At 44.9% G+C, this 14,291-nt stretch overlaps 1 protein-coding gene across 5 annotated transcripts in view; it reads right to left on the bottom strand.

The window, feature by feature from the left end:
• NOD1 (nucleotide binding oligomerization domain containing 1) overlaps positions 1 to 14,291 on the bottom strand; it is a 92,633-nt gene that overhangs the window by 15,645 nt on the left and 62,697 nt on the right. For 2 of the 5 annotated variants that reach the window (XM_069588060.1, XM_069588062.1), the window contains 5 exons: positions 12,215 to 12,298; positions 10,907 to 10,990; positions 9,512 to 9,595; positions 3,656 to 3,739; positions 2,474 to 2,557 (listed from right to left, as the gene is read on the bottom strand). In XM_069588060.1, coding sequence (XP_069444161.1) covers positions 2,474 to 2,557; positions 3,656 to 3,739; positions 9,512 to 9,595; positions 10,907 to 10,990; positions 12,215 to 12,298 — 420 coding nt within the window. Of the gene's footprint in view, positions 1 to 2,473; positions 2,558 to 3,655; positions 3,740 to 9,511; positions 9,596 to 10,906; positions 11,064 to 12,214; positions 12,299 to 14,291 lie in introns of those variants that run through there. The other 3 variants (XR_011256694.1, XM_069588063.1, XM_069588064.1) reach the window with 3 other exon arrangements.

The following is a 14,291-nucleotide window of genomic DNA, read 5'->3' as shown; positions in this document are numbered from 1 at the left end:
GCTCCAAAATCACTGCAGATGGTGATTTCAGCCATGAAATTAAAAGATGCTTACTCCTTGGAAGAAAAGTTATGACCAACCTAGACAGCATATTGAAAAGCAGAGATATTACTTTGCCAACAAAGGTCCGTCTAGTCAAGGCTATGGTTTTCCCAGTGGTCATGTATGGATGCAAGAGTTGGACTGTGAAGAAAGCTGAGCACCGAAGAATTGATGCTTTTGAACTGCTGTGTTAGAGAAGACTCTCGAGAGTCCCTTGGACTGCAAGGAGATCCAACCAGTCCATTCTGAAGGAGATCAGTCCTGGATGGTCTTTGGAAGGACTGATGCTGAAGCTGAAACTCCAGTACTTTGGCCACCTCATGTGAAGAGTTAACTCACTGGAAAAGACTCTGATGCTGGGAGGGATTGGGGGCAGGAGGAGAAGGGGATGACAGAGGATGAGATGGCTGGATGGCATCACCGACTCGATGGACATGAGTTTGTGTGAACTCTGGGAGTTGGTGATGGACAGGGAGGCCTGGCGTGTTGCAATTCATGGGGTTGCAAAGAATCGGACATGACTGAGCGACTGAACTGAACTGGTCCAAATTTTAAATGTGTTTCACTTTGGACCAATAATTAAGACTTCTAGAAATTGACCTATGGTGTGCAAAGACATTACACAAAGGTTTCTATAGATGCAGTATTGATTGCAGTCTTTTTTGGTCATAAGGTAAGACGTGAACAAATTTCAGTGTCAATAGAGGCAGCTGGAGAAATAAGTTGTGAGTGTGCAGCCTTGAGAGAGACTGAGGTAGGAGGAAGAAAGAGGCTGAAGAGCATAGCACTGAAGACACTGAGACAGGCCAGCTGGGAATCGCTTACTAGCAGGGTGACCACAGCAGGTGGTTGAACTTCTCTGGGCCTGAGTTTTCCCATCAGTAAATGTTAACAGTTATGGTACAACCCTCCTTGCATGGTTGTGAGAATGAGTTACCGTACGAAAAAGACAGTATGATGTATTTATGGTCAGTACTCAGGAGATTCTGGGGATTGACATTATTATCCACCTAGAGCTGTGAGTCTCAACTGGGGTGAGTTTCCATCCAGAGACACTTGCCAATGTCTGGAGACAATTTTGATTGTCACAATTAGGGGTCACTACAGAGTATCTAATGGGCAAAGACCAGGGATTCTGCTGACTATCTTACAATGCACAGGACAGCCTCTCAACAGAAAAGAAATATCTGGACCGAAATGTCAAAACAGTGTTGAGACTGAGAAACCCTGACATATAAAATATGTACAATATATGGCTGAGATGTTTTTTAAGCCACTTGCTAAATTCTATTTTGTAAGAAAAGGGATATTTATTTGAATATACATTCAAATGCTAGAAATAGATTATATTTAGGAAACATGAAAGGGGAGGTACTTTCACTTCCTACTTTCCAGACTTCAGTGTCATATTTTTTTTTCTCAAAAAGTATGTTTTTTTACTTTCCAAAATCTTTTAAGAGATTTTTTGAAGAGAAAAGGGAAATGAGCTTACTGGGCAGCAGGTCTAGTGTCAGAATTCTCATAATGATGACATTTACATTAACTGATTTAGCCAATATCTCATGAGGAGGATATGGAGACATGTAATATAACTTCTTCACCTGGAAGCAATTTATGATACAGGCAAGTAAGTAAAATACAGTAAAATAAAAATATGGTAAATGGCCAAAAAAAAAAAAAGAACCAAAAAAAAAAAGGAGCACTTTCAGAAGGTAACATTCATTAATTAGTGGCCCTGGAATGCAGAGAGGAGTGAGGACAGGTGAGCCGGAGCATGAAGGTCAACTCCTGATGTGACTAGCTGGGAAGCAGGAGGCTGCATGGGAGAAAGGCAGTGTAAGAGGAGGAAGGGAGAACATTGAAACAAGAATGCGAAAGTTGGACCCTTCAAGGCATATCTGGGGGTGTTCCAGAGATATCCTGACAGTTCGAATGGCTAGCCTTCTGATTTACCTGAGGCCCGCAGTGGCCCAGAAAGCTAAGGTCTCAGACTCAGGCTCCGAGGGCCCTCTCCACCCATCCTGTTCTTGTCTGTGCTTCTGGGAATGACTATCATCTTCTCCAGGAGGAAATTAAATTATAGACCTTCCTTTGAGGAAAGGCCTAGGGCCTTTTCAATTTTCAGGCTTCCCTGGTGACTCAGATGGTAAAGAATCTGCCTGCAATGTGGGTTTGATCCTGGGTTGGGAAGATACCCTGGGGGAGGGCATGGCAACCCACTCCAGTATTCTTGCCTGGAAAATCCCATAGACAGAGGAGCCTGGTGGACTACAGCCCATGGGGTCGCAAAGAGTTGGACATGACTGAGTGACTAAGCGCAGCACAGAGCCTTCTCAATTCAGAGGCAGCCTTTCAGTTAAGATTCTAGGCTGTGCACAGTCTTTGGAAAAATCCCCAATACCCAACCTTTCCAAATGACTCTGGTTATTACCAGAATATTCTCAGAGATGCATTCTGCTGCAGGGCCCACGCGAGGCTCTTTCCTCCTTCTGTAGAGATGCCGTTGAATGCAAGACTAGGAAGGAAAAACATTTGGAGAAGGTTATTAAAAACATGTCTACATTTGTCTTTGGCCTGGTAGCTTAATGGTAAAGAATTTGCCTGAAATGTGGGAGAACCAGGTTCAATACCTAGGTGGGGAAGATCCCCTGGAGGAAGGTATGGCAACCCACTCCAATTTTCTTGCCTGGAGAATTCCATGGACAGAGGAGCCTGGCAGGCTACAGTCCATGGGGTCACAAAGAGTCGGACGCAACTGAGAGGCTAACACACTCAGCAACTAAAGCAGCTGGGAAGACTTGCCAGGAGGTGGCCCCTGCCTGGGCTGACTCAAAGCAAGAAGCAGAAGTGCTCAGCTGTGCCAGCAGCCGCTCGAGTTTGTTGCTTCAGAGCCCAGGTTCAGACCATGAGAACAGGCCAGAAGGGAAATGAAACATGGGCCATATCTGGCCACAGTGCCCACAGCAGGCTGAAGAGGCTTGGCGCCAGCTCTGCTTCGGATGCTGAGACCTTACAGGCACACATCAGTGAGGCCTAGGGAAATCTCTGTTCTCACAGGGAAGGAACTCTGCTACTGCCCCTACCACAGGAGACTCTCTGTAAGTGACAGCAAGAACACAGGCAATCAAGAGACAGCCAGGTCTCAGGGATTCAGCCGGAGGTTTAAAGGAGGGCTGGGAAGGACCAAGTCTGTTTACAGAGATGAAAGGTCCCCTCCTGTCCCAGCACCATCCTGAGAATGAAGAAGGGGCAGAAATAAGCTGCCCAGTGTCCCTTTCAGTTTTATTTGGACTGAAGAATTCCTCCCCAACCCTCAAGGGGCACATGCAGACTGCCAAGGAGCTGGCAGCGTCCCATGTCTGATACGATGGGTGTGGGCACACGTCACATTACGGAGCTGAAAACTTCACCAGGATGTCCTTTACTGTATGCCTATCTTCTATGTCAATAAAAATGTTCTTAAAAAGACAAGGTAAAACCACACACACAAATACCTTCCCTGTTAGGAATGCCAGCCACCTCTTCCCCTTGGTTCCTCCCCTGGTGAAACAAGAGGTGTGCCGAGTGAGCAGGTTGGGCCTGAAGACACTGGGTCTCAGAAAGCAGCAGTTACCTCAGGTTGGTCAAGCTGGGGTGGTTCCTCAGAGCCTCTGCGAAGGCCTTTGCTCCTTCATCACCGATTTGATTGCCCCACATCCTGAGGGCAGAGGCAAGACAGTAAAAGTTACCTCATGCTCACCCCCTTATTTTCTGCTCGTGGCCACAGGAGATGGCGTGTAATCTCAACAGGCAGATGTCTCTGCTCCATCTCTGGAGCTGTGGCCTGGAGATGAATCCCTCCACCAGCCCCTTAGTGAGCTGCTCTGGAGGAACAAAACCAGTAGAAGCCTTGGGAACATAAGTCAGACACAATTAGAAACCAAGTCTGTCCCCTGAGTTTTTGGAGAGCTGTCAGTCAGAGCCTAAGCTCACAAGCGTCCCTGAAATGTCACCCACAGGATATACAGGTTGACAAGAGCTTGAAAGGAAGGCCTGGGGGGGTGCCAGGTCCCAATATCCATTTGACCCTGAACAGGGGTGACATGTGTTCTTGAAAGCATAGTCAGTCTTGCATAAAGCAAATATCAAGAAACACACTGAGAAACTTAATCAGCAATTTTCCTGGTATGTAAAGAGGACATGACCAAACCATGCTGTTCAGATTGTTGTAGTTTGGGTGGGGAGTTGCAATGACAAACTGTATTCCCTTCCCCACAGCAGAAAACCTTAAGAGAATCTGGCTAAATCAAGGGTCTGTATGGTAAGACATTGGGTTCCCAACCTGGCCCTGCCCCCCGCACCCCACCCCACCCCCGCCAACCTATGCATGCACGGGTGGTGTATAAACGCTTAGGTCTTAGTCTCCTTGTCTGAAAGCAGGAATAAGAGCATTTCCTTATAGAGTTGTGAGGATGAAGTGAGTTAATATATGCAAAGCACCCAGGACAGTGCTGAGCCTATGAGTCAGCTATTTCTAAAAGGCTGAGGGTCACTGTCTACAGAAAGCAAGTCTGCTGGGCCCACCACAACACAACCAAAGCTGCCTCAGCCGCATGCTCTCACCAGGCAAGTGGCCTGATGTCTCTGGCAGTACGGCTTGTAAAACCCCAGAATGAGAGTTTTCAGCATTTTGCATAAAAAGTGTGTGAATATAACTGCAAAGGATCAAACTTTTAATAAAGTGGAAAACTACTCATGACATGAGAGTCAGTGAAGAAAGGCAGAGTAAAATCCTGTACAGATAGTTTGACGTCGACAATATTAACCAGTGTAGAGAGGGTACCCATTGCATGAAAGAGCTCAAGAAAGCTTACCCGACATCTAGGACAGATAACAATTGTTTTTGAGAAGAAGATCTCTATTATACTTCTCATATTTTCCATAGTTTACAAATAAAATTATCTACGTTTCTTTTAAAATCAGGGGGAAATTGTAACTATGAAAAGCTTTAAATAGTTTCCTGAGTTAAAACCACAATGAGGTATCACCTCACACCCATATGAATGGTTACTATCAAAACACCAGGAAATAACAAGTGTTGGTGAGGATGTGGAGAAATTGGAACCCTTTTGCACTGTTAGTAGGAATGTAAAATGCTACAGGTGCTGTAGAAAGCAATATGGCGGTTCCTCAGAAAAGTAAAGATAGACTTGCCATGTGGTCTAGCAGTTCCACTTCTGGGTATATACCCAGAAGAATTGAAATCAGGGCTTTAAAGAGATATAGGTACACCCGTGTCAATAGCAGCATTATTCAAAAGAACTAAAAGGTAGAAACAACCCAAGTGTCCACTGACATTAATGGATAAACAAAATGTGGTATGTGCATAGAATGGAGTATTAAACAGACTTGAAAAAGAAGTAAAGTCTGATACATGCTACAACATGGATAAACCTTGAGAACCTAATGCTAAGTAAAAGAAGCCAGTCACAAAAGGACAAATACTGTATGATTCCACTTATATGACTGCCTACAGTAGCTGAATGCACAGGGACAGAGAGTAGAAAGGTGGTTGCCAAGGGCTGAGGGGAGGGGAGAATGGGGAATTACTGTTTCATAGGTATAGGGTTTCTGTTTTACAAGATAAAGAGAGCTCTGGAAATGGATAATGATGATGGTTGCATGACTATATGAATATACTTAATTTTAAGTATATCAGACTGTATGCTTAAAGTAGTTAAGATGGTAAATTTTATGTTACATGTACTTTCAATGAAAAATTGAATTAAAAAAGCCTCCAGAGAGGGGAGGCAGAGACAAGATGGTGGATTAGAAGGATGTGAACTCACGTCTTCTTACGAGAACACCAACATCACAACTAAGTGCTGAACAACTATCAGCAAAAAATGGTGGAACCTACCAAAAAAGATATCCTACATTCAAAGAAGCCACAACAAGGCAGTATGAGGGGCATAATCATGATAAAATCAAACTCCATACCTCCCAGGTGAGTGACCCACAAACTGGAAACTTTTATCACAGTTCTCCCACGAAAGTGAAAGTTCTGAGCCCCATATCAGGCTCCCCAGCCCGGGGGTCTAGCAATGGGAGGAGGAGGTCCCAGAGAATCTGCCTTTGAAAGCCAGTGGGGTTTGATCACAAGAATTCCACAGAACTGGGGGAAACAGAAACTCCACTCTTGGAGGGCACAGGCACCAACCCAGGGGAAAAGCAGTGACCTCATAAGAGCCTAGGCCAGACCTACCTGCTCATATTGGAGAGTCTCCTGCAAAGGCAGGGTGGCTGTGGCTTATTGTGGGGACAAAGACACTGATGGTGGTAGTTCTTGGGAGTACTCATTGGCATAAGCCTTCCTGGAGGCCACCATTTTTTCACCAAAATCTGGCCCCACACAATAGCCTGTAGGCTCTAGTGCTGGATCACCCTGGGTCCACCAACCAACAAGGTGGGAACACAGCCCCACAATTAGCAGACAGGCTGTCTAAAGTCTTCCTGACCATACAGCTGCCCACTAAACACACCCCCTGACACAGCTCTGCCTGCCACAGGGACAAGACCCAGCTCTACCCACCAGTGGGTGGGAACTAGTCTCACCCTCCAGGAAGCCTGCACAAGCCTCTCAGACAGCTTCATCCATGAGGGGGCAGACAGCAGAAGAAAAAGGAACTGTAGCCCTGCAGCCTATGGGACAGAAACTGCAGTCGCAGAAAGTTAGACAAAATGAAGACTGCCACAGAACAGAATAAAGAGAAAAGGATGAAAAGAAATGAGGACAGTCCAAGAGACCTCTGGGATAACATACAATGCAACAACATCTGCACTGTGGGGTCCCAGAAGGAGGAGAGACAGAGAAAGGACCTGAGAACACATGTGAAGAGATAATAGCTGAAAATTTCCCTAATACAGGGAAGGAAATAGTCACCCAGAGATTCTCTGCAGGCCAGAAGGGATTGGAGTGATATATTTAAGGTGATGAGTGGGAAGAACCTACAACTGAGAATGCTCTACCCAGCAAGGCTCTCGTTCAGACTGGATGGAGAAATCAAAAGCTTTACAGACAAGCAGAAGCTAAGAGAATTCATCATCACTAAAGCAGCTCTACGACAAATGCTAAAGGAACTTCTCTAGGTGGGAAAAAAAAAAAAAGGCCACACTAGAAAAGCTTACCAGTATAATCAAACATACATAGAGGTAGGATATCATCCACACACAAATATGACCTCAAAGCCAGCAACCATGAGGAGAATATAAATGCAGAATACTGGAAATGCATTTGAAATTAAGAGATCAGAAACTTAAAACAATCTTGCTTATATACAGACTGCTGTATCAAAAGCTCATGGTAATGCCAAACTGAAAATCTACAATTGATACATACACAAAAAAGAAAGAGGAATCCAAACACAACACTACACTTAGTCATCAAGTCACAAGAGAACAAAAGGGGAAGAAAAAAGACCCACAAAGACAAATTCAAAACAATTAACAAAATGGCAATTAAAAAATATATATTGATAATTACCTTAAATGTGAATGGATTAAATGCCCCAACCAAAAGACACAGACTGGCTAAAGGGGGTACAAGACACACATACATACATACACACACACACACAGAGTCTACAGTGGACCGATTTTAGATCGAGGACACATACAGACTGCAAGTGAGGGGATGCAAAAAGGTATTCCATGCAAATACACATCAAAAGACAGCTGGAGTAGCAATACTCCTATCAGACAAAACAGACTTTAAAAACTGTTACAAGAAACAAAGAAGGACACTGCAAATATAACAACGGTAAATATGTATGTGCCCAAAATAAAATATAGGAGCACCATAATATATAAGGGAAATACTACCAGCCAGAAAAGGAGAAGCCAACAGTACCACAATAATGGTGAAAGTGGCTCAGTCGTGTCCAACTCTTTGTGACTCCATGGACTGTCCATGGAATTCTCTAGGCCAGAATACTGGAGTGGGTAGCCTTTCCCTTCTCCAGGGGATCTTCCCGACCCAGGAATCGAACCAGGGTCTCCTGCATTGCAGGCGGATTCTTTACCAATACCCCATTTACATCAATGGACAGATCATCCAGAAAGAAAATAAGGAAACATAGGCCTTAAGTGACATATTAGACCAGATGGACTTAATTTATAGAGCATTCCATCCAGAAGCAGCAGGATACACATTCTTCTCAAGTGCACATGGAACATTCTCCAGGATTGATCACATGCTGGGCCATAATGCAAGCCTCAGTAAATTTAAGGAAACTGAAATCGTGTCAAGCATCTTTTCCAACCACAATGCTATGAGATTAGAAATCACCTAAAGAAAATAGCTGTAAAAAAACACAAAATGTGGAGGCTAAACAATATGCTGGGCTTTCCAGGTGGCTCAGTGATTAAGAATCTGCCTGCCAATGCAAGAGACATGGGTTTGATCCCTGGGTTGGGAAGATCCCCTGGAGAAGTACATGGCAACCCACTCCAGTGTTCTTGCCTGTAAAATCCCATAGCCAGAGAAGCCTGGTGGGCTACAGTCCACGGGGAAGCAAAAGAGCTGGACACAACTTAGAGACTAAACAGCAACAAACAATATGCTACTAAAAAAAAACAATGGACCACTGAAGAAATCAAAGAGGACATTTAAAAAATACCCACAGACAAATGAAAACAAAAAGCACAACAATCAAAAACCTACGGAATGCAGCAAAAGTCGTTCTAAGAAGGAAGTTTATAGCAACATAATCTTACCTCAGGAAATTAGAAAAGTCTCAAATAAACAACCTAAACTTACACCTAAAGCCACCAGAGAAAGAACAAACAAAGCCCAAAGTTAGTAGACAGGAAAAAAATCACAAAGATCAGAGCAGAAATAAATTAAACAGATAAAATAGCAAAGGTCAATGAAACTAAAAGGTAGTTCTTTGAAAAGATAAACAAAATTGATAAACCTTTAGCCAGAGTCATCAAGAAATAAAGGGAGAGGGCTGAAATCAATAAAATTAGAAATGAAAAAGAAGATACAATGAACACTACAGAAATACAAAGGATCATAAGAGACTACTACGAGCAACTACATGCCAATAAAATGGACAATCTAGAAGAAATGGACAAATTGTTAGAAAGGTACAAGCTCCCAAGACTAAACCAGGAAGAAATGGAAAATATGAACAGACCAATTACAAGCACTGAAAAACTCTGAGCAAGCAAAAGGCCAGGACCTGATAGCTTCATAGGCAAATTATACCAAACATTTAGAGAACAGTAAACACCTATCCTTCTGAAACTGTTCCAAAATATTATAGAAGAAGGAAAACTCCCAAACTCATTCTGTGAAGCCACCATCACCTTGATAGCAAAACCGGACAAAAATATCACACAAAAAAGGAAAATTACAGGCTAGCAAGCACTACTGTATACAGAGCAGGTCGTATACAAACACCCACGTGCATTCACCTCTACTCACCCGACTTCAAAGATGGATTTGCTGTTCTTCACAGCCAGAGCGAGACTCTTTCCTCCTTCACTTGTTATTTTGTTTTTTCCCAATCTGCAGAGAGTCATGCACACATCAGCTCCAGCTGTGAGGGCACTCCAGCATCAGCCACCCTCATCCTTGGCACGGAGGCCCCTGGGGCCCTCTTAGGATGGATGGTCTTTCTCCTGGGACCCACAGCAGCCTTCCCTGGGCTTCCCCTCAGGAAGGGGCCTGAAGCTTTGAGGAAAGTAAGTCAGCATTCCTTTCCAGGAGACACAATCTCTGCAGAAACTAAGGGATCCGAGTTCTCCCTCAGATTCTTTAAATGACCTCTGAGCATCACTCCGTTCCATCAGCAGACTAGATGGTTCCCACTTCAACTGCAAATGGTCAAGGGGTAGGGTCCCATCACCAGAGCTGCACCAGGGGCTCCTTCAAGCCTGGTGCTCTGACATCTTTAGCAGGACATTTCCTATGACAGAGCCAAGGTTCAAACTGTTGCCTGCAATTAGATGGCTGTGGCCTGAACGTTCGTCTCCCTCACCCCACCAGAGTCTATATGTTGAAATCCTAACCCCTAGATATTAGGATGCTAGGAAATGGGCCTTTGGGAAGTGATAAGGCCATGCATCACAGCCCTCACAAATGGGATTAGTGACTTACAAGTGAAGTCCAAGAATGCTCCCTCTCCCCCTCTTCCACCACCACGTGAGGACACAGCAAGAAGGCACTATCTGAGAACCAGGAATCGGGCCCTCACCAGGCACCTAACCTTCTGGCACATTAATCTTAGGCTCTCCAGCCCCCAGAACTGCGAGAAAGAAATCCCCAGTGTTTATGCATGCATGCTAAGTTGCCTCAATTGTGTCTGCCTCTTTGACACCCTGTGGTCTGTAGCCCACCAGGTTCCCCTGTCCATGAGATTCTCCAGGCAAGAATACTGGAGGGGGCTGCCATGCCTTCCTGCACAGGATCTTTCCAACCCAGGGATCAAACCTGCATCTCTCTTGTCTCCTGCATTGGCAGGCGGGTTCTTTACCACTAGTGCCACCTGGGAATGTTATTTTGTTACAAAAGCAAGATGGACTAAGATAATGAGAACTTCCTCAGGGGAAAAAGACCTCCAGAAAGGGTGACTGTTGTGACCTTTCTCCTGTCAGGAGTTAATGAAATCAAAATGCCACGCTCCCCCCACAACACAGTAGGGCTTTCCCCTCAGGATCTCCCCACACCCTTCCAAACTGAGCCTCACCCACAGTTCACCACACAGATGTCCCTGGGGCAAGCAGAAGGCAGCTCTAGGGGGACATTTATTCTTTGCTTGAATAACAACAGGTGACCAAGAGAAGCTGCTGAAGACCCCGTTGTACCCACCCCACTTACTTCAGGTGTGTGAGGCCTTTGCACTCATCCAGGATTCTGGCGATGTACCCGGCTCCGACATCGGTGATTTGGTTGTTGTATAAGCTTCGAGAGAAAGCACGGCCATGAGAATTTATGACCCCATTTTTTTAAAGTGCTGTCTGCTGATGTCCAGAGTCTGGGTCAAAAGGAGAAAGGAAGGGCATGTGGAGACCAGAGTTTGGGGCTCAGGGGTCTCATAGGCTGGGGTCAAGGCCAAGACTGACACTTTCCCCAGTTTTATGACCTGGGACAATGTACCCAGCCTCTCTGTGCCTTAGTTTCTCCATCTGTAACAAGGGGTAAGATTTACAGCTCCTCACAGGATTGTTATGAGGATCATACGAGATCATTCCAAGCTCTTGCATGTAAGTGCTCAATAAATGGTAGGCAGGGGGGCACTTTGAGATTAAGGGATAATCTTGAGGGGTAACATTTTCCAACCATTAGAACCACCTCAGTGTCTTCCTTTTAGTCAGTGTACCACTTGATACCAATTCAACAATAGGGTTGAAAGTGGTAAGCAGACAGGTTTCCATGGTCACCGGAACTCCAGAGCCAAAAGGCATCCTGGGATTGAGTGCTTCAGTGTCCTCGTCTGATGGCTGACAAAACTGAGGCCCCAAGAAGCTGACAGGCTGACTCCAGCTCACAGAGTGCACAGCCGCCATGGGGCGGGCCAGGCTGGCCCACAGCCCCTCATCTCAAACTCCAAGATCCCAAAGGCTCCCCAAACCCAAACTTCTTCATAACTATTCTGACAACCAATGTGGTGCTGTTCATGGTCTTTATCTCAGCTGGTTTGACTGTTTCTACATTTTGCTGCAGAAATATTAAAGTGTCTGAAAATGGGGTCATGACACTGCTGGCAGTAGGGACACTGATTTCTGATTCGTGTCATGCTCCAAGGGTTCTGGACAACAGATCACGGACCCACAGTAGTGAAATCTACCACATAAACAGTATTCTCACGTTCATAAAACATATCCCCAGGTATGCAGCCATTACATCTCTCAATCACCACCTGTGAAATTATATCCCTATATTAGGATCCCAATTATACAAGGGGGATGAGAGGGCTGGGTTCAGTGAGATTTCCTGACTTTCTCAAAGAGTGAGCTGCTGGCTGAGCCAAAAGCAGAACCCAGGATTCCTGGCTCCCAGTCCAGTGCTTTTGCTGGTGTCCGGGGCCATCAGTCTCAACCATCCAGTGATCCATAAGAAGGGCAATTTCCTGCTACTCTCTATTCTTACTACATAGCTGTCCCAGTGTTCTTGAGAAATACATACCCTAAAAATGTCAGAATTTTGTATTTGGTCAGCTCTTCATATAGCACCTTCACCCCACTGTCAGTGATCTGGTTCACACTGAGTCTGAAAAAAACAGTAAAGAAATTTAAGAGTCAGAGCAGCTTCTCACTGTGAAAGAACATTAATTCCACAAGGTTCTGAAGCTTATAGGTCCTGGAGTTTTTCCAGCTATAAATGCCCCCAGGGAGAATGGCCATAGTAGCCAGTCAAATGGCCCCTATAGTACCTGGTCTTCATGGGGGCTAAGAGACCCACCAGAATCAGCCCATTGACAAGGCTACAGCACAGCTCTGATTCAACACAAGGGCTACGAGGGGCACCTGAAGGACACATGTGGCCAGCCCCCTCTGATATCCTGCATTTGCCAAGGGCCTCTGTGTCAATGTGGCTCTCACTGTTCACAAGGGGCTATGGGATTTGGAAGCATATGGAGCTGCATTTAGTGGTTATGAGGCTAGGGGAGAGGATGTTCCATCATCTCGCAAGTGGGGCCAGAGGTTAGGGGTCCTGCAAAAGGCAGGACAGTCCCCACGTGGACTGTCCCACCCAAAATGCCAAGAGCCTTTCCATCTGGAAACGCACATGCTACACCTGCCTTGCCACCAAAAAGGCTAGTCAAGGGAGACAGCTCCTGTGGTGTGGTTCTGTGTGGGAAGTTCAATGGCAAGGGTGAAACAGTCGAACAAGGCAGGCCTTGGCAGCCACACTCTCCCATTCCTCTTTAATGCCAGTGCTGCTTGCAGCAGGCCAAGCTTTGAGAGGGGGCAAAAAAAGAGCACCTTGGGATGATGGATGGCTCCTGGACAAGGGCCAGCTGCACACTGAAATTGCTCTTCAAAAGTGCTGTATTAGCCAGATATTATGATTTGGCCAAAATGCAGAATTTTTTGTTTACTACCAAGGAATCTCTATAACAAACGGCCCTGATCTTCTCAATCCTCCACCCCTTCATTTAGATGAGTCTGAGGGATGGAATGGAGAAAAGGAAAGATATACTCATTTGAATGCAGAGTTCCAAAGAATACCAATGAGAGACAAGAAAGCCTTCCTCAGCAATCAATGCAAAGAAATAGAGGAAAACAATAGAATGTGAGAGACTAGAGATCTCTTCAAGAAAATTAGAGATACCAAGGGAACATTTCATGCAAAGATGGGCTCAATAAAGGACAGAAATGGTATGGACCTAACAGAAGCAGAAGATATTAAGAAGACGTGGCAAGAATACACAAAAGAACTGTACAAAAAAGATCTTCATGAGCCAGATAATCACAATGTGTGATCACTCACCTAGAGCCAGACACCCTGGAATGTGAAGTCAAGTGGGCCTTAGAAAGCATCACTAAGAACAAAGCTAGTGGAGGTGAAGGAATTCCAGTTGAGCTATTTCAAATCCTAAAAGATGATGCTGTGAAAGTGCTACACTCAATATACCAGCAAATTTGGAAAACTCAGCAGTGGCCACAGGACTGGGAAAGGTCAGTTTTCATTTCAGTCCCAAAGAAAAGCAATGCCAAAGAATGCTCAAACTACTGCACAATTGCACTCCTCTCACACACTAGCAAAGTAATGCTCAAAATTTTCCAAGCCAGGCTTCAGCAATACTTGAACCGTGAACTTCCTGATGTTCAAGCTGGTTTTAGAAAAGGCAGAGGAACCAGAGATCAACTTGCCAACATCTGCTGGATCATGGAAAAAGCAAGAGAGTTCCAGAAAACCATCTATTTCTGCTTTATTGACTATGCCAAAGCCTTTGACTGTGTGGATCACAATAAACTGTGGAAAACTCTGAAAGAGATGGGAATACCAGACCACCTGACCTGCCTCTTGAGAAACCTATATGCAGGTCAGGAAGCAACAGTTAGAATTGGACATGGAACAACAGACTGGTTCCAAATAGAAAAAGGAGTACGTCAAGGCTGTACATTGTCACTCTGCTTATTTAACTTATATGCAGAGTACATCATGAGAAATGCTGGACTGGAAGAAGCACAAGCTGGAATCAAGATTGCCAGGAGAAATATCAACCTCAGATATGCAGATGACACCACCCTTATGG

Source organism: Ovis canadensis, chromosome 4 (genome assembly GCF_042477335.2).
Source record: "Ovis canadensis isolate MfBH-ARS-UI-01 breed Bighorn chromosome 4, ARS-UI_OviCan_v2, whole genome shotgun sequence".
In the NCBI taxonomy this organism is placed as follows: domain Eukaryota; kingdom Metazoa; phylum Chordata; class Mammalia; order Artiodactyla; family Bovidae; genus Ovis; species Ovis canadensis.
The sequence above is the reverse complement of the archived record's forward strand: the minus strand, read 5'-3'. Positions and strand labels throughout refer to the sequence as shown.